Source organism: Mycetomoellerius zeteki, unplaced genomic scaffold (assembly GCF_001594055.1).
Source record: "Mycetomoellerius zeteki isolate Tzet28-1 unplaced genomic scaffold, Tzet1.0 scaffold51, whole genome shotgun sequence".
Taxonomy (NCBI): domain Eukaryota; kingdom Metazoa; phylum Arthropoda; class Insecta; order Hymenoptera; family Formicidae; genus Mycetomoellerius; species Mycetomoellerius zeteki.
In genome coordinates this window covers 145,781-166,694 of record NW_017257512.1, presented here as the reverse complement: position 1 = coordinate 166,694, position 20,914 = coordinate 145,781, and the positions used below count along the sequence as shown (strand labels likewise).

The 20,914-nt window shown below is 42.6% G+C and overlaps 1 protein-coding gene across 4 annotated transcripts in view; it reads right to left on the bottom strand.

Annotated features, from left to right (window-relative positions):
• shot (dystonin-like protein short stop) overlaps window positions 1-20,914 on the bottom strand; it is a 106,352-nt gene that overhangs the window by 17,958 nt on the left and 67,480 nt on the right. For 2 of the 4 annotated variants that reach the window (XM_018455750.1, XM_018455751.1), the window contains exons 1-11: window positions 10,922-12,408; window positions 8,553-8,699; window positions 8,220-8,443; window positions 7,356-8,150; window positions 6,402-7,255; window positions 5,883-6,172; window positions 4,744-5,787; window positions 4,163-4,640; window positions 3,888-4,057; window positions 2,987-3,808; window positions 50-2,871 (exon numbers count right to left, since the gene is read on the bottom strand). In XM_018455750.1, the coding sequence (XP_018311252.1) occupies window positions 50-2,871; window positions 2,987-3,808; window positions 3,888-4,057; window positions 4,163-4,640; window positions 4,744-5,787; window positions 5,883-6,172; window positions 6,402-7,255; window positions 7,356-8,150; window positions 8,220-8,443; window positions 8,553-8,699; window positions 10,922-12,394 (9,119 nt within the window). In that variant the 5' untranslated portion in view covers window positions 12,395-12,408. Of the gene's footprint in view, window positions 1-49; window positions 2,872-2,986; window positions 3,809-3,887; window positions 4,058-4,162; window positions 4,641-4,743; window positions 5,788-5,882; window positions 6,173-6,401; window positions 7,256-7,355; window positions 8,151-8,219; window positions 8,444-8,552; window positions 8,700-10,921; window positions 12,409-19,754; window positions 20,314-20,530; window positions 20,647-20,914 lie in introns of those variants that run through there. The other 2 variants (XM_018455747.1, XM_018455749.1) reach the window with 2 other exon arrangements.

Genomic DNA, 20,914 nt, shown 5'->3' with positions numbered 1-20,914 from the left:
ACGCCATTTACATGTAAATTCAGCTATAACTTAAAAATTAAATCGTCACCTGTTCAACGCCTCGACTTTCACCATATGCGGATCCACCTCGGCCTTGAAATTGGCCAGCTGCTTGATCTGCTTTTTCACCTCATCAATGTCGCTGCCAAGCGGGCCCATCTCTGCAAATCTATCTTCGGCCTCTTGCAAGAATTCCAACAGGTTCTGCAATGTCTCGTGGAACTCCATTGCTTTCTCCATGGCGTCGATCAAATTCTCCTCGCGTCTGGCGTACAGAGCGGTGACGTTGTCCCAAGCCTGATCCAAATCTTCGATGTGCTTTCGTACTTCAGGTTTGTCTGGCTCGCCGCACAAACCCATCAATTCGTGTCCCGATGTTCGGACTTGCTCGACATCTGGCTTGGTCTGATCGATCTCTTGTCGAATTTCTTGCAACGCCACTTGCTGTTGTTGGATAGCAGCTGGTTGAGCCGCCGGTGGTGCCTGTCCAGCTAGCGCATCTTGCAGTTCTCTCAGAGTAGCCATAACTCCGTTCAGCTCGGCCCAGAATTTTTCGGCGACGGCCAGAGTGTCATCTAAAGTATGACCACGATCGGTCGTGGCTTTTTGTACGTCGGTCCATAATCTGTTAAGTTTATCCAACTTGCGTTTGATGTCTTTAACTGCCGGATCGGCCCTATTGCCGGCCTTACTGATCACATCGTCCGCTGCTTTTTTAACAGCCGCGTAAGCTTCGGATCTCTGGGCAAGATCGTCTGCTAAGGCGGCATTTTCTTCCATCTGGTCACGTAAACGAGGCGGATGAGCACTGATGGGTTCAGCGCCGTTCACCTGATCGGCGGTAGAAGACAATGCGCGCAGCATACCCTCCAGTTTGTCAGAGAACTGAGAGGATTCCTGCAGTGCCTGCTCCAACGCCTGTTGTCGGCCTCTTAGCTCGGCTCTCAATGCAGCATAGCGAGCGTTATCATTGTCCAAGATGTCTTGCACTTTTATACCTTCTTCTTCGTTGCATAACTTGATGAGCGCTTCACCGGTCTTATTGAGCTTCTCCACTAGAGGTTTATGCTCGTTAATGCTCTGTATAAGAAGCTCATTTTTGTCCTGTTGCGCTGCTATCAAGTCGGGCCGCAAAGCGGGCATAGGTAACATAGCGACTTGTTGTTCAGCCTCCTCGAGCCAGCTGACTAGGCCAGCATGAGTATCGCGAAGATGTTCCGCTAACGGTAAAGCTTGCTCGAGAGCTCCCAATCTGTCTGTTGACAAAGCCGATACAATTTCCATTGTTTCACGCAAATCCTCCATCTTATCTCTGATAGTAGATGTGTCTTCGTGCTGAGCATTCTCGCGTATTACTTTCTTTGCAGTCGAAATAACGTCACGGACTCTACTTTTTTGACTGGATATATCATCGTTAAGCGCTTTATGTTCTTTCAATTGTACTCTAATAATTTCAGGCTCGCTGCTGGGCGGGTCAGCCTCTCGAAGTTGATTGTCCACTTCTCTGAACCAATCGAGTAAATCGTCGATATCGCCAATCACCTCCAAAGATCGCTGTTTGCTCAATTGAATTCTTTCTGCCTTTCGTTGAATCTGTTCGGCAATTGCATCGAATCGCCTGTTGTCCCTGGTCACGAGACCTTCGATTGTCGCAGCACCTTCTCCCGGCGACATTTGACATAACTGCGGGCCCACAGCGTTGATCTTGTCCAAGACGGGTCTGTATTCCGATATCTCCATCTCAAGTCGGATGATCTCTTCCTCACGAGGTTCAGCGGACTGTAAAGCAGCCTCCGCGCCTTGCATCCAATCCATCAGACGATTATGATTATCATGGAATTGTTGCACCAATGGTAAGGACTCTTGGGCATGTTTCAAAAGATCTGAGCCACGCGTGACAAGATCGTTAAACCGTCGTTGCAAAGAGTCCAATTTGTCCTTTAGTTGAAGTGCTTCGTCGCTCGAGATGTGTTTCATCAGTTCTAGGCCGGAATCTACGGTACTGTCGACTTCCGTTTGTCGCGTAGATACTTCTTCTGTAAGATCTGCGAGATCTTCCATTTGTTGTAAAAGCTTTTCCGTATGTACAGCCAAGATGCGATACTTCGACAATCGGATCTCCATGTTCTCCATCCATGCTTGTAAGTCTTGATACGTGAGAACCAAATGACGTAAGCCTTGTCTCGAACGTTGTAACAAGCTACCAAGAGCTTCGGATCGTTCAACCAAAGCTGCGTATCTATCTGCCGCATCCTGAAGCTTATCAGCCAACGTAGTAGCTTCGTCTTCGCCTACTAGCGACATAAGTTGGCTAGCTATCTCTGTGAGTTCGCTGAAATCTGGTGTCTTCGATATAATATCCTCATGAAGTATATCATGTTCATTGACACGCTGTTGTATTTTCTCTTCGTCGGTAGGAACTAATTCCATGTCCCTGACTTTCTTCTCCGTCTTATCCAACCAGATAGTAAGTGGTACTAACTTATCTTGGAATCGTTTCGCTACCACCATTGCTTGCTCAAGAGCATCCATTCTCTCTGCGGCGCTTTCCGTCAGATTATCAAATCTGCCCACTAGATCATTCAATTGTTTCTCAATGGCCTTACGTTCCTTCGGGTCCGCATCGGCGGCTACTTCTCGTCCCATATTGTAGAGAGACGTCATAGAATTTTGTCGGTCCATCAACATCTTCTTCAAGAATTTCTGTTCTTGCAATTGCGCCTTCACGACTTTGTAATCTGAAGAAGGTGGTTTTTGATTCGAAACCATTTCTTCCGTATCGGTCAACCATTTCGCTAAACCATCTAAAGCCTCTTGGAACTTGCCCGACTGCAATAATCCAACATCCAACTTGCGATCGCGCTCGTTTAGCTAAAAATAAATAATTATTAATTAAACAATAAAATAATATGTTGTTAATTCTCGCATAAATATATCGAATAAATATATACATTCCTTAACATTTAGATATAGATCGAATGCTTACTCTATCTTTTAAGTCGTTCCACCTTTCATTCATTTTATCGACGTCTTTTTCGATATTAATGGTATTTACATCTCGTCCTGCAGTTTGTATGAGGCCTTGACCGAGCGCGTTACAATCTTCAACGGCGTGTGCCAGTGGTTCGATCTTTTTAACTTTGAGAGTTCTGAAGTCTTCTTGTTGAGCTTTAATAGAGTCCACTTCGGATCCCACAGGTTTAAATCTTCTGACTTGTTCGTTTGCATCATTGATACCCTCCATAACGTTTGCGTGCAATTGATAGAACTCTTGTAATTTGTTCAAAGTAGAAATGAGTTCATCTTCTCTGGTACGCGCCCGCTCATCCAGTTTGCCAATTTGCCGTTTAAATCCGTCAACCTGATCTCTTGTGGCTACAGCATCAGCAGCGAAACCATAATCAACCAAACGTTCGCCACGATTCTCCAGATCGCCAATTTCTTCATAGAGTTTGTTAATTCTGCTAACAATCTTGGCAATATCCTCCAATTGTGCTCTTACAATCTTGATTTCTCTACCGGGTGCTTTCATGGAATCTAGATCTTTTTCAAGAGCAGACAAATGTTGATTGATCAGTTTCGCTTGATCATTAAATTGCGCGACTGCTGTCGCTGCACTTTGCAGTTCGTTGCATCTGTCATCTAGTTTCGCTTGCAGGTCGTTAATGCGATCGGTAACATTATCAATCTCATCTTGTAGATGTGTCGCATCGACGCCTTGCTCGCCGGCTTTGTTCACAAGATCGTTAGCCTGTTGTCTTACACACTGCAAAGGTTTCTTCAAGCTCGTTGTTTCCTCTCGCAAATTCTAAAAATTATATAATTAGTATATATTTTGTATTAATCATAGTTTTTATTTTGTGTATGAAAACAATAAATTTAATTACCTTTATTCTATCAAGAAGTTTTGGATCTTTAGCCGCTCCGCCAAGAGCATCGTGTGAAGCCAACTTATCTTCACAACGTTGTAAGCCATGTTGCAAATCGCGTAAGTTTTCATTGAAGTCCATTAGGTGACGTGCGGTATCTTCTAAAGATTGTGTTCTAGACAGCAAGTCTACAAGAAGTATATAATTAAATTATAATATTATACAATAACACAACACGCAAGTCTGAACTGTAATAAATTAGGATATAATTACAATAGCGAATTTAAACATACCATTGTTTAATTTATCCCATCTAGTTCTCATAGCACTAAGTTCGTTCTTTACATTTTGTTTATCAATATCACAAGCTCCAACAAATGTCTCGCCTAGCATCTTGTTATTTTCAAATTCTCCGGAATGTTTCCATACTTCGTTCCTAAATGATGATAATTCTTTCAGTTGTTTCTCGATATCCTTGCGTCTAAAGGAAGTGGGGATCAAACTATCCAATTTATCCTCGGCTTGTCGAAGCCATGGAAGAAATATATCTTGAGCTTTATAGTATTTTTTGCAATGTTCTGCGCAGGTCTGCAATCGAGTGTGCCTTTCGACAGTATCCTTCTTCAAACGGTCCCACTGTGACTGCATCTTATCCAAATCACGTTGAAGCGAACGGTTTTCAGTTTTCTGAGACCGCGAAAGTATGTCGCGTCCTTTGTTCAACAGCATTATGACTTCGTGCTCTTTACCCATCACATTACGATAAACAGGCTAAAAATTATGTTTTGTTTTTATTAATAAAATAAAACTAAGAAGACATGAAATATATAATTAAAAAAAAAAACAAAATTTTTTAAATTATAGTGGTACATACCTCGTGATGATCGAGTTGCTGTTGCAATATTTCTCTATCAGCAGACACTAGCAGTTTTTCAGACATGTTTCCAAGTTCGTCCGCGAGCCATCCCAAAGTTCTGCTACAGGAGGCCTCGAATTGTCTTCCATCTCGCAGATTACCTTCGATTTCTGCTTTTCTATAATCCAGTTTCTTTTGCAAATTACTGTACATCTTGCCGACTGTAGCAAGCTTTCCTTGAATCTCGGATCTCGACGCTGGATCACTTAGAACCTCGCACAGCTGTGCACCGGCCATTTCCACGTCCGCTAACAATGGCCTCTGACCTTCCAATTGTCTTTCCAGATTCTCGATCTTACGAAGCTGCTCTTCGGGATCCTTCTCAAGAGTCAACTCGTCTAAATTATCTGAGATTCCTTGTAGAGCGTCTCGCAGCCGATTAAGGCTGGCATCGAATTCACGACTAGTATCAACAGCGTCACCTAAACTCTGAGCCCTTTCGTCTAATCTTCCCATTTGATCTGCCCACCTTTGTAAAATACTCTGCAATTTCGCATTTATCTTCTGACCATCTATTGAATCTATGGATATCGTGACCAGGATACTTTCTCCGATTTGTACGAGATGATCCAATTGCGGTTGCTGAGTTCTAAACTCTTCTCGCAAAACCTGTACTTGTTGCACTTGACTTGCGACCATACGAGGATCAGCCGAAATTGGTCCTAAAGCGCCCAGCATACGCTCTTTAGCGCCAAGCCAAGAGTTAAGACCATCATATGTGTCATAAAAATCTTTAATATCTTCTAGGAATTTAATTCGGTCCTTGCATCTGTCCGAAATTGATCTCCACCGACTAGCAACGTCTTCCATTTCGTCGTTCAATCTATCCACTCCGTCAGCTCCTTTCTTACGTCTGACTAAATCACGCACTTGCGTTCGAGTACTATCCAGCAGAGATTGTTTCTCGTACATCTCCTCAATGAGAACCTTAACTTGCTTGACCGTTTTGTCCGCATCATCTTTAGTTGCGGGCATGCTTTCTTTAGGCAATTGCCGCTGAATCTGGTAACAAAAATTGTGTATTATGCTCTGCTATAATTATAATCAATTATATATTACAATTAAAAATGTAACGTTAGTCTAAAAAATAAAATTACCTTATCCAAGAATTGTGAGAGTGTTTTCAAATGGTCCAAATGTTTCTTCAATTCCTCCCTAATATTATCTAACTCCGTTTGGCGATCCGACAATCTGACACCGAGTAATCCGTATCTGTGATTAATTTCCGAAAGTTGCTGTTGAACAGGCGATAATTCCTCGAGATGGAAACCATCTTGACTCGAACGGCGGCTGCTGAATCCACTGCTACCACCTGGGGAGACCGGACTTTGAACCGCGTAGGATTTAGTGGGTGACGGCGAGCGACCGTCTTGTGACATTCGCAGTACTACAAAAAAAATGACAGAAAAAAACGATCAAACGTAACGAAAATAGCAATGATCATGTGCTGAAAAAGATGCAATGTGAAAGATATATGAGCTAGTTGTTGTAACTGATAAGTTACATAATTGATAATTGATTTGCAAAAATCCAACATGCAAAGTTTGCATCATAAAATCATGCTATCGAAAAGTATCTATGCAAAATCGTACATGTAATAATAACAAATGTAATACCTGGTCTCTTCGTTGGACTAGTACTGCCACGTCGACGCGTTGGACTTTCGCCGCGTTCCTTCATCAAACTGTCATAAGCAATACCGAGATCATTGATTTTATCGACCGTATTACCGTAATCGCGATATTCTTTTTGTATGGGCTTCAAATCCTCTTGCTGTATTTTCAATTTGTCCAAATCTACGGCGACCGGCTCGAGTCCTTGCACCTTGTTTTCTGTACGAGTAAGCCAATCGAGTATTTGATCCCGCAACTTCTCATAGGCTGTGTGTTGTTCCGCCCTAGATTTGCACAATCGTTGTTTCTCGTCGAGCAGATTGTTCAGTTCCTTCCACTGAGACTCGAGTGCTTTGATCTTATCTCTAATCGCGCCTGCTTCGGTTATATCCTTCTTAGAAATCAGATTCTTTCCATTACGTACGAGATCTTCGAAGTTTCCACGCTGATCCTCGCGCATGTCAATCAGTTGAGCCATCTTAGCCTCATATTCTGACATGTCAAGCTTGTTTAGATCTCTCGAATCGAGAACTTCCATCATATGCGCATACCAACTCTCGAATTTGGCCACGTCTCCGAGGAACTCGTTCAGGGCCTGCGCGATTTCATCCAGGAATTCACCGCGCCTCAAGGATTTGTCCATCAATTTCTCAAATCTACTTTGCACATCCTTCAGCTTGCTTTCGATGCGTTTGGCAATGCGAACATTGCTCGAATTCAAGAGCAGATCCTGAGCATTCGCTGTAATAGTTTCTACGCTCAAACGATGGCTATCTAGGTCTGCTTGAAGTAATCGCTGTTCTCTTTGTTGTTCCTCCAAACGTTCCTTCTGCAAACTTGCCGGACGTTGAAGCGACCTATAGAATACACGGTTTGTTAAAGTATAGTTAAGATAAAGATAAGTTTAAAATAACACAAAATAATTCAGAAATGTAATTGTATATCTCCTATACTTACTTAAATTGACTTTCAACATTGTTCAGCCATGCAACCAGACTGTCCAATGCATCTTGCACTCCTTGACTTCTCACCAACGCTGTGTCAAGTTCTTGACATTTATCAGCCAGAGCATTACTGAGTTGTTTGTACTTATCTTCTACTGCCTTCACTGGTTCCTCAAGCCCTCTAGCCTCGTTGATCGTTAATTGGCCTTCCAAAGAATGTAACAGCGCCTCAACGCTGTGTTTAGCATTGTCGATTAGACGTTCATTAGCAAGGAATTCGTTGTTCAATGCCTTAGCTTTGCTCAATTGATCCTCTACTTGTTTCGGTTCCGCGGCAACAGATTCGGAAATAACTCTGATAACTTTCGGCTCAACGTCTCTCAACCACGTTCTAGCTTTGTCCAAAGAATCGTGGTAATCTCTCTGTTTGCCGCCAACTCCCGACAATCTGTCTGACAGGAGATTTGCTCGGGATAGTAGATCTTTGTATCGAGCAGTTGCATTGGATACTTCGGCTCGTACCGGTGAATCTTGGCTAGCTGTGGGCTCTTTATGTGGCAATCTTTGTGGCAAGCTGGTCCTGAAGTCGTTAAGAACTTGGAGATATTCTTTACTCTCATCAACGAACTTCTGTGCGGCCATTGTAATAAATCTCAAATCTGCTTGATGAGCAATAACATCACTGATGAAATCGCGAGTTGTATCTGTGCTGGTACTGAGTTTGTTCAGATCGGACAAGGAACGCTCCTTATCCTCGAGCACGCTTCTGGCTTTGTCCAACCAAATTGAGAACGTCATCAACTCATTCCTGTATGAAACAAATCAATTAAATTCGGAAGACACTAAATTATACTGTAATTACATGAAAGATACTGACTTGAACTTTGTTAGTTCATCTCTCGCACCAATAAGACGTTTCACTAATTTGTCAGTACGATCTAATGCTTTGTCGAATCGAGTTTTTAAAGATCGACCATTCTTCTCTAATGTGGACACTTCGTCGCTAGATAACACGTTGCTGCCAGTCAAGACGACTTGTCGAATCTGATCTAGGCAGGATGATACAGGTCGACTGTGCGATTCAAGATCCTCCTTTATTTCCTGCAAGTAACACATTTCGTATGTGATTATTTAATTCTATAAAATAAACATATTTAGATCAATTTGCTCAATTAAGAAAAATTATAATTATATGAGTTCTACTGCTTACTTTCATGATAATTATTTGTTTTCTCAATTCCTCTACGTCTTCCTTGACGGTATCTTGATTCGCCAGTCTATCCTCAACTTCGGAGACCCACTGCAGAAGCTTAGATAGTGTCTCATCGCAGAGCTTGTACTTCTCCTCCACCGCTTGCTAAAATGAAGTTGGAAAAAAACAATTCATTTCTATCTATTAGTGCAGTTTATTTATTTCACTACATTTAATGTGCTAGAAAAAAAAACTGAAGTAAATCATAAGAATATCGTTATCTTACCAATAACGATATAAGCATCGTATTAATTAAAGATTAAAGAAATGTAATTAAGCTTACGACATATCTCACGCATGCAAACACAGGCACACTTTTAACGTACAGGTAAAATACAGTATTAAATGGTAGCTTTAATTTATCTGCAAGAACTGCATATCTCTCGTATCGGATTTTTTCATATGCAGTTTAAAGCATAAACGATAACAGTATGAAGAGAACGTAATTGCGTAATAAAACACGTTCCAACAAGCAAATAAATTAAAACGCACAATGACGGAGTAACGATCGTGTGATGATGTACTGCATATAATAATGCGTATGATACAGTAATGTACAATGTGGAGAAATTTCCGCTAACACATGCTAGCGAAAACATAGGTTCGTGATAAGTAAACATAATCATACCTGAAAAAAAGGAAAACATTTAAATATATAATAATTATCATAATTCTGAAGACAAGTATTAAAAGTTGGATTAAACGTATATTAACAAGTAAATTGATAAAATTAAGTCAAGAGATATACATATGTTAATTTCATCGTAATGTGTTAATCATATAAATTTCTTAAAGATCGGTAAATAAAACCAACTGAGAAGAATTCAAGAACTTATTCTTTACATTATTTATTATAAAAAATCTTTTAATTGTGGAATAATATATTAGGAAGTGCTGATGCGGTGCTCACAATTATTATGTTGGTCTTGATTACCGTCAAGCGTTTCACATTACTTAACATTACGTTAAAAATGATATAGGCAATAAATATCAATCAATCATAATTGTCATACTATTTTCTTAATGCAATTCTGTTATTTCTTTTACACATTACAAAGATGACTATTATCAAATTTTATTTTTTATTCACCAATGCCTTTAATTTATTTGCCACAATCGTCTTACATCCCGATTAAACCAATGTTTTATGAAGGATGATGAAAGGTAAAGAGCAACATGATTATGGTTGCATGTCCTTTCAGCCAAATCCTTCTTCTCCTTGAGTAAGCGTTAATTTTGAATGAAAAATGCCAATTTTTTATTTCATACATGCATGTCGTACGCATTAGTATGTTCAGCAAATGATACATTTTTTTCTAATTAAAGGAAGTCATTAGCATCTCATGATTGGATCAGACGATCGAGAAATATTTTCATAAACGTTTTCAAAATAAATTATATAAACTTTCGAATTGCGCTGCACATAAAACAATGGAAATTTTATTGCAAAAAATAAGATAAGTGAGTTAAAATTATTAGCTTAATGATAAAATTAAATATTAACGATAAAATTATAGATTAATGTTACTTAATTGATTAAAAAGGAATTAGCGTTGTTGATGCGACAAAACTTGGCTTAGGATTAATGATATTCTGCGTGGAGGAGATTGTTCATGATACGATGTTCGATACTGTTCGATGGTTTGTAGATCGTCGATTGTAAACGATGAGCTCGAGAAAACGTACGTAGTGTCCAATTAGTGTCGTTCATGATGATGGCCGACCTTTACTGAACCCACATTAAGGTAATGAAGGAAGGTAAGTATGGTGTATTACATGATGAGGAAAATCTGAGATAAACCGTTTGAAGTGCATTCCGATAAAAGGAAGCACGGGGATGATTCCTCTATGAAGTAGAGGGAGAAAGAGATAAGATCAGAGTGAGAATAATTTTAATTTATGCTCATGCACATTACGCGTATTATTCTTTTCAATCTTTGATCGATATGTGATAATAATGTTATGCGAATAAAAAACGAAATCTTAGAGGTCCCATGCGGGACCATCATGCGGGTTCTCTTCGCGAATGATAATGATATAAAACTTCACGTCAGGCAAGGCAAGATGTGACAGAGAAAGAATCGCACGACAATAAAAACGTAATGTCGATTCGTGACAGCGTAATGATAATCACATCCAACTCTCGGAGAAGCTGTTAGAGAATCGTGAGTGGAAACAGTAGCAAACGTAAACTCGAGTGTGAGAAAAATTGGAAACCCAAACAGTAAGAAAAAAAAATAAACGAACAGAGGACAAAGAACCAAATTCAATTGGTGCAGGAATCGCAGGGATGTGTAAAAGGCATCATTCTGGTTGGTGCTACTTACCCTGGCTTCAGCGGCGAGTATATAACCCCGCTCCAAGGCCTTCATGAAGTCGATACTCTTGTCATCAGTGTCCTCGACTAATCTGCCTTCTATGGAATCTACCTTCCCGCTACTCATTGCCTCTAACAGACTCGCGATATTACCCGTGAACGGATCTTTGATCACGGTGGTGGACGGATCGATTAGGCCCGACTCGATCGCATCCGCCAGCGTGAGGCGCCTACGATCTAACACGGAAGTGACAACGAAGGGGTCATAAAAGCTGCCCGTGGTAGGATTGTAAAGATTGAACTGCAGCGCTTCGATAAACGAAACGCCGTTCCTCGGGGTGATCAACAGGCCGGCTTCCAGAGCCTTGGGCAAGCTGTACAACTTGGATGTAGCAGTGTCCAGAACATTGCCCTTTTCAGCGTCCATCATGCCCTTGCGGAATGCCTCCGGCAATTTTACCAACTTCTTCTTCTGCGAGTCTTTAATCAACGCCGAGTCAGAGTCTACGATACCGAGACCGACCGCCTCTTTTAGAGTCAATTGTTCGTTCGAGATCGGATCCGTTAATTTGCCCGATTCTAACGATAGATACTCTTTCTCCACTGCCTCTTCAAAAGTGAAAGGTTCCCTAACGAATACGGTGACATCACCGAAACGCACGAAACGCGGTTCCCTTTTGTTTCCGCCGTTCAATTCAATCGTGCCTCTGACGGAGGGATCTACGACACCGTCCGCAATCGCTCTTGCCGTCGTCACAAATCGGCCGGTTCTAGGGTCTCTTACAACCGACGTATTTGGATCAATCAGTTGATAGTTAATCGCTTCTTCCAAAGTGCATTCTTTGACATTTTTGTCGCCAAGTCCGGCTTTAGAGGCTTCTAAGGGTGATCTATGTGCTATTTGTTGCGCTAGAGGTTTGTCGATTGTGACCAATAGACCTCTTTCTAAAGCTATATCAATATTAAAAGCGCGTGTCGTCTTAGGATCCAATATTCTTCCTCGAGACACATCGACCGTCCCGTCTTCGATGCCCATTAATAGCGATTTGATCTGTCCGGTCGTCGCATCCTTTAAGGCGGTAGTATCAGGATCTACGAGACCGCAATTAATCGCTTGGAGCAAATCATGATATTCGTTAACAACGGGATTAGCAAATTTACCACTATCGCTACGGTAAAGATGGCACTTGATTATTTCCTCGATCGAGAGGGGCGTCTTTGATGTGACGATGAAGCCCTTCTTCGCTGCTTCTTGGAGATTAATCGCTTTGTCAAGTTCGCGGATGACATACATGCCACGAATGTCATCGACGATGCCCGAGGAGATTGCTTCGGCCAGTGGGATGTATTTGTTAGACCTGGTGCACTTGATAATCGATGTCAAGGGATTTATTAGATCCACTTGGCATGACTCAGCTAACGTCAGCTTGCGGTTACTGGTTGGATGTATAAATTTGCCTGACGAAATGTCGTACATGTTCATTAATATCGCCTCGTATAAGCCAAATCCCATGCTCTCTATATCGATGATAAGACCGTTTGAACATACCGGTGCGCCTGTCAATTACGCCAGCACGACATGTTTCTGCCAATGATAACAAACGTTCGCCACGCTTGTCCCAATAACACGGTAACGTGGGGCTGATTACACATTTTCTCATCGCTTCATGCAACGTCACGGCTCTACCTGTACTAGGATCAGTGATCTTACCCGTGTTATCATCGTACAATCCTTGATGGATGGCACGCTGCAAAGACACGGCTGCTCTATTGTCAACGATGAGGCCAGATTCAAAGGCGTCCCTCAAAGATACGTTCCTGTTACCTTTGTTAGGATCTTTGAGGTAGCCAGTAGTGCCGTCCACGTAGTCAGATTGTATAGCTTCCATTAGCGTCAGCGTTTTCCAGATGCTGGACCTTGTATCCTTGACGGTAACCGAGTCAGCGTCTATTAGATTCTTTTGAATAGCTTCCAATATTGTTAAATAAATTCCCGTCTGCGGATCTAAAAATTTGTTGGTCTTCTCATCGAGGATGCCCTTTGAAATTGCCTCGCTGAAGCTCATAGGCCTCCTTGTTTCGAGAAGCAAACCACGTTCCAGCGCTTCCTGGAAATCGACAGGCGGTCCTCTGGCATGACTAACTGTTCCGGATTTAGGATCAACTATGGAGGTTTTAATAGCCTTATTGAACGTCATCACGTCGCCGTTGGGATCTCGTACGATCGCAGTTGTGGCATCTATCACGCCCATCTTAATCGCGCGATCAGTAGGAAGCTTCTCTTGTGTGTCAGGTATCGTAAATTGTCCAGTCTTGGGATCGTATAAGCCTTTGAAGACGGCGTCTGGTAGGGATATCTTACGTTTCGCTGGCACTATAAAGCCACGATCTAAAGCATCGGTTAACGAAAGAGATGCACTGGTACATGGATCCACTGCCGTACTAGTCTTCGCGTTGATAAAGCCGTGTTTAATAGCGTCGCCTAGAGATATAATATCATTGTTTCTCGGATCTTTAATCGATGGACTGTCTTTGCTAATAAAGCCTTTTTCCATCGCCTCCTCCAAAGTACAATTGTTACCATCAATATTAAAAGTGCCTAACTTTGGATCATATATTTGAAGAGCTAAAGCTTCTTGTAGCGTCCATGGTTTCACAGTACTCAAAATGTATCCTTTCTCAAAGGCGACATCCAATGTCATAGAATGCGGATAAGTCAATGTTCCTCTTAATAAATTTATTATCTTACTTTCCTCTGCTTCATTGAGAGGAATAACGCTATCTTTTCTATCGTCTTTTACTACTGTAGTGGAGCCATTTACATAACCAATGGCTAATGCCTCCTTCAGCGTTATATCTTCACCCGTCATTGGATTCAACACGAGGCCGGTTTTCGGTGAATAGTATTGCTGAACAATAGCGTCAATCAGCGAAGGCACGAATGGTGTTGTGATAATCAAACGTTTATCAAGCGCTACGTCTAAGGGTAGAAGCTCTCCCGCTTTCGTATCGCGCAAGCGACCTGTACTGGGAATCAACAAGTTCATAGTCAGCGCGTCATCCAACGAAACGGATGAACCGGCTTTTGTATCCTCAACTTCAGTGATAAAAGCATCAACAACACTTCTACGAACACCCTCCTCAACGTCGATCAATTGTTTAGTCAGAGGATCTTGTATTTTTCCTGTCTCGGTGTCGTAGTGACCTTGCCTAATAATAGCTTCCAATGAAATCGGTTTGCGAGAAATGGGTACAATTAGACCTTGTAAAAACGCCGTTGTAATATTGATTTCCGTTCTCGTTTCAGTATTGATGACAACGTCCTTGCGAAGATCTACGATGTCGGTCTCCAACGCTTCAGAAAACGGTACGATTTCGTCAGTAATTGGATTTCTCACGCCAAGCATATCAACGTCGATGAGTCCTGTATCAATAGCTTCGTTCATGGACAACACTTGCCCCGTTTTTGGATCTTGAATTGTTCCTGTGATGGGATTGCAAACGCCGATATCGATAGCTTCTTGCAAGTCTAGAGCCTGCGATTCAGCAAACTGTTCTGTATCTGTTTCGTCCTCCGGTTCCTCCTTGATCCATCCCAAGCGTACCGCCTCGAAGAAAGGTATCTTTTTACCGGTCTTTGGATCGACCATATAAGCGACGTTCCTGTCTACGAGAGGTCGGCTGATTGCCTCGCGCAGTTTCACATACAAATCCGTCTTAGATGATAAATCCTTGACGAGTACTCGGTCTGGATCGAAGATTTTCAGGTTCAATACTAGATCGTTGAAGGAAGTGATGGTACCCGTTTCCGGATCCAAGAATTTTTCTCTTACAGGATCAAATACTCCAAATTCCGCAAGAACCTGAGGCGTTAATTCTCTCGTAATGATTATCGAAATGTGTCTTGGCATTTCTTCGTCCGTGATTCTTCTCAATTCACTATCGTCCTCCATTCTTCTCAATTCACTATCGTCCTCCGTTTGAATCTCTTCTATTATTCTTGCATCTGAAAATGTTTGTTTCTGCATTTCTATCAAGTTTGATGTTTTATCTTCACTCTGAGAATCAACATGAGATTTCTGAGTAATTTGAATTTGGCTTGAAATAATTTTTGCAGGTGGACTTGATTCTTTCTTCGCTGAAACAGATAATTTCGTCACGGATACACTCGGCTTTGACTCTTTAGACTTGCGACTTGAAATTGCATCAACAACTGCTTTTCCAGCCAAGATTGGTGCGGCTACGACTGCCAAGAGACCCATTTTCGTAGCTTCCGCTATGCTAATCGAATGATCCTTCTGATCCCGTGCAATTTTCATTTTTCCAGTGGCAGGATCGAGCAAACCTTTCTCGACTGCCTCTTTGGTAGTGATAGATTCTTTAGTTTTCACATTATAAAGTACGGAATCGGGTTCGATTAGTCCCACTTTCATCGCTTCCATCAAATTGTAAGATTCGTTCGTCTCAGGATCTTTAAATGTCTCAGTTTTTTCGTCGTAAATTTGCTCGATCGCTTCTAACACAGTCAAACTGTCATTGGGAGATTTCCTGGGTGTTACGGATTCACTCTTGCTAGACGAAGTATCGAGGATTCCTTCCTCAACGGCTTTAGCGATAGGCATTATGGTACCGGTACAAGGATCAGTATAAATTCCTTTTTTCATATCTACGAATCCTTTTTCCACCGCGTGATCAAAGGACATCTTGATATCTTTCGTCGTGAATTCCTGTTTAGTTTCAGATACATCCTTAATGATACCTCTTTGTCGTGCCTCTTCGATAGTAATGATATTACCGGTATTGATATCTTGTATTTCCGTCGGATTCTTTAGCGCATAACCTGGCAAAAGCTCAACCGTTTTGGTCGTAATAGTGTGGTACGATGTAATTGTTTCAGTAATGGCAGCTGTGTTTTCATCACGAGGCGATTTGATGATGAGTAGACCAGACTCGACAGCTTCGGCAATTGGAATCGGAGTTCCTGTAGTAGGATGGAAGAATATAGCCTTGTCTCTGTCAATCAATCCTGATTCCAAAGCCTTCGTTATTTCGATACTGTCAGGAGTCACTGGATATGGTAATGCCATGATAAAATCTTTCTTTATAGCGTCCTCCAGTAGTAAATGCTCTCCGGTAATAGGATGACGTATTTCTTTCTTGCTGATGTCTATCAATCCACGTTTTAATGCAACGGGGAATGTCATTCCCGCCGGCGGTATATTGAAAGATTTAGCCGGTCCCTTTAACTCAAGTACTTTGTTCTCTATTGCATTCACCAGATTTACGCTACCGCCTTGCGTTTTGACCAATAATTTCTCTGCATCGACAGTATCGTTCGCAATGGCGGACTGCAACGTTTCCGTATGGCCATCAATAGTGAACATCAAGTTAGATAGAGGATCCACTATTTCGCATACTATAGCCTCGTTGAGAGTGAGATGCGCGCCTGTTTCTGGATGAACGATTTTACCCTCCACAGGATCTAGCAAACCTTGCGTATACAAGCTGGGCACGGACAAGCTTTTTGCTAAAGGTACTAATATATGCGCGCTCTCTGGATCAAGGATTCCACGATCGATAGCCTGCTTGATACTAAGCACATCGCCCCTTTGTGGATCCATGATCTGACCTTGATTGGCGTCTATTCGGTTGTCACGGATTGCTTCAGAAAGAGTGATTGGTTCCCCTTTCTCATTACACATTTTCTTCGCGAAGGTATCTGCTGTTTCCATGTCGATGAAACCACTTTGCAACGCTTCCTTGACGTTTACTATCCTCTTTCGCATCTTCTGCAGAACGATAGGTTTCGCTTCTCGTTCGGGACTTTGTGACAGTGTTTTCGCTTTACCAATCGTAACTTGATACTTCGGCTCGACCGTCACTCGCGCTCTGGTCTTCGTGCCTAAACTCTCGCCATCCTTAATGTCATTGGCGGATTTCAATGAATCAATCAAAGTTGTATTCTCAACATCCTCTTTTGATATGCGAACTTCTCTAGGTTCATCGTGTACATGTTTCACAATGACTTTTTCATTTTCATCAGGCGTACCACTTGCAGATTCAATAATCGGTGAAGTTGCCATCGTACCGTCGTCCATCGGAATGATGCCACGTTCAATGGCGACTTCTCTTGGCACTTTCTTACCAGTTACTGGATCTTTGACCATTGTTCTCTGTACCGCTTCTATGGCGGCCGCGGTGGCCGCAAGAGGAGCACCAAGAACAGCCACCACTCCGAACTTCGCAGCATCGATCAGTGATATCTTTCTGCCATCATCAATTTTATATTCGCATGTATTAATATTCAGAATACCGCGGTTAACAGCTTCCGCCATGTCAATGTCTTTACCCGTCGTTGGATCTTTGACGATTACAGCAGTAGACGGTATCGTTCCTTCGGAAACTGCGACTAAGAGATTCGCAGATTTTCCGGTTTTTGTAGAGATTACTAAGGCCGTTCCTGGATCATAAATCACTCCCTGAGTTACCTGCACCGGATCCGGCATAGACATTTCGTCGCTAACTTTTATTTCCATTTGCTGAGAAGGATCGCCAACATGCGTCAACTCCACTTTATCGGGCTTGCCTGAAACTCTTGTGATCTGAAGAAGTCTCTGGTTAGTGCTATCGCTGTCTTTGCTCGATTCGCCTTCCAATATGATCAATCCATTCGCGATCGCTTCTTTCATCGAGATTTTTTGTGGATAACAGTAGTGACCCGTAGAGTCCAGAATATTCTTTTCTAAGCTTCGCACCAATGACACCTTTCTTCCGTTGGTATGATCAATAACAAAACCAGAACTCGGATTGATAATCTGCAAGTTAATACACTCTTCGAAAGAAACCAATCTATCGGTGCCTGGAATTATGAAAAGACCTGTAACAGAATCAAGTAGTTTCCTATCAATAGCTTCGGCGAGTGTCCAACCATCCGTGGGTAGTTCAAACACCTGTTTATTCGTGAAAACACGTTCGTTTTCTATGAATTTCATGATCTCTGATGTGCGATTCGTAGTTGGTGTAACTGATGTGATTACTTCCATATCTTGTTTTTCATCACGCAAAGGTGATTTGAGATCATGACTTACTTCATGAGTTTGATCGAACGAACTCGTTTTCGATGTTATTTCGGAAGTCGACCATTTGATCGATTCGCTAATTTTTGTCGATGATGAAATATCTTTAGTTGAATCTCGCGCAAAAGAAACAGAATCAGTCGTCACTGATGGTGCGATCGTCATCGTAACTGAAGATGACTCCTTCATCGGTGTAGATGATGCTCGCGGAGCAATTTCTTTGGTAATAATAGTGGTAACCGTGCCAATTGCTCTAGGTGGTGATTCGCTTCTTCTATTTCTAGGTACTTCACCGATATTTGTCGTCAGAGTACTTTCGAAAGTTGTATGTAACGAATCCGAAGTACGTTCTTGCGAATGTACATGTTGGCGAACGTCATCACCGAGCAAACTTTGCTCAAAGGCGTCTTCGATGGGCATCGTCACTCCTGAATCAGGATCCCTAAATTCATTTTTACTTTCGTCGATCAAACCGCTGCTTAATGCTTCTTCATAACTGATTTTGTAATCTCTTGTAACAGTTTCACCAGTTTGCAGAGTCGTCACGTATCTTCTGATGGTCTTCGTCACAGTTTGCGTGGTAACTGCGATATTCAATAAACTGGTGAGCAGTGCGGCACCGTCAGGAGTAATGAGTCCTCGCTTGATCGCCTCCTCCAAAGGCACTATTCTCTTGCTACGCGGATCTAACAATTGACCAGACTTAGGATCTAACAATCCGAGTAGCACAGCCTCGAGAACGCTTGTCTCGCGCCCGTTCTCGGTAATACCGATGCCACGGCTTAGCATCTCCAGTACTTCCGGCCTAATATAACCCTGTTCTTCTGCTTCGTTCAGCGAAACGGTCTTTCCGGTTTTCAGGTCGATCGTGAAAGTACCACCGGACTTTGAGCTGATCAGACCTTTCAATAATGCCGCATTCAAACTAATGTATTCACCAGAAACTGGATCTTTGAAGCCATCGATGTCGAAGATACTTTTCTGAGTCACCGACGTGATCAGGCCTTTCTCGACGGCTTGAGGAATAGGCAACTTTTCATCCTTCAACATGTCGCGATACGTGCCGTTAACTTTAATTATACCGCTGGTTAAGGCGTCGGCTAGCGTAATCATTTCGCCGGTTCGAGTATCTACTATGGACTTGACGTTTTCCGAGTCTAAGACTCCGCGTGATATGGCCTCCAATATCGTTAATTTGTCACGATGTGCTGGACTGACGATTTTGCCTTTGTCATCGATAATTTCTAGATCGCAACAGTCCTTGAGCGTCATCGGCTTGACGATCAATTGCCGACGACGAGCTTCCTTGAACGGTAGCTTCTCCATCGACAAGCCGTGCATGTATCTACCGCTTTTGGCATTCAATATACCGTGTTTCATAGCCTCGGCCACCGTCATCTTGCTGTCGCTCCTCGTGTCCACAATCTCTTTCACATTCGCATCGATAATGTTTTTGTCGACGGCTTCATCTAATGGATAAGACTCGCCAGTAATCCTATCGACGATGCGGCCGGTCCGATCGTCCACAAGACCCTGCGATATTGCGTCGGAGAGTGCGATGGCACTACGAGTTACCCTAACGGTCACGTCCACCTTAGTAAGATAGCCGCGTGAATATGCCTCCTCAATTGAGATCCGCTCGCCATTCTCGGCGATGACCTCTCCCGTGGCCGGGTCCAATAAGCCCTTTCTCATCGCATCGACAACGCTAAATCCCGTAGTGGCGGCATCACTTCCACCACCGTCGTCACGACGTGCTGTCGTTACCTTAACACGATCCGCGATGTCGGCTTGTTCGTCGAACTCCTCACTCATCGCCGCGAGCATAGACACCCGATCGTTTGGAGTTAACAGCCAATCGGCCATTTCCGCGCTGATGATACCGTCACGCACGGCCTCCTGGATCGACAAGCTCGTCCTGCCATCGCTCGATGTCAGTATCCTAAGTTTCCTAACGTCGAGAATCTTGAGCCGAATCGCCTCGCGCACGCTAAGGACTTTGCCGGTACTCTCATCTATGATACGTTTAACGTCCATCAAGTGAACCGATTCTCTAATATTACCCCTATCGTCGACCCCTCTAAGCTCGCTACTAAACCCGCCGTCCACGACGGACTCGTGCTGCTGCTGTCGCCTGTCATAGTTCGTCGTACCGCTCTCGTGCGAGCGTTTGAGCAGGGTATCACCGACGCCGACGGGTTGAACCGCACCCAGGCTGGTGGTCTCGTCATTAGGACGATACACGGCCTGCTCCGCATTGTAACTTCGCTTCGAAGTCTCGCTCGAGAAAGTCGTCTCGGTGGACTCATGCCTCTCGGTAGTATATCTGCGGCAAGAGCCATTGAAAAGCGTGAACGTCATATCGAAACGCACTTCAATCGCATACATCCCGTAAGAAAGCTTAAATCCATTTCTTAAATATCGATCTAAAATAATTGGAGGATAAGCTCCTATCGTGGAATTCTACGTAGCAGATGAGGACACTTTTCTACCGTGAGTACGAATAGGCCGTACTCTCAACTTTTAGCACAAGTCATACTCACTGTGACTGGGTGTAGTGTGTGGTTGTGGATGTGTAACGCTCCTCGCTAGTAGTGCTTTCATATATGTTGAACTCTGTGCGGAACGTCCGCAGTGGCCTTTGTTCTTGAAGAACACGCTGAAAGTAAACATTTTGCCACTTGCAGAAAATACAATATGTCTAATCTTGTGTTTTATGTTTATGTTTATATTTGTTTCTACATTGAACGTGATGTTCAAAATTCATGGACTTTAACAAATGCACTCTCTGCTAAAATGCATGATTAAAAAATAACTTTTAATGTAAAATTTCCTATTTTAAATCTCTAGCTTTCATTAAAATAAAATTTAATTCTTGGATTAATTGAATCTATTCGCGAAAGCTGTTTATGTAAAATGTAAAACGC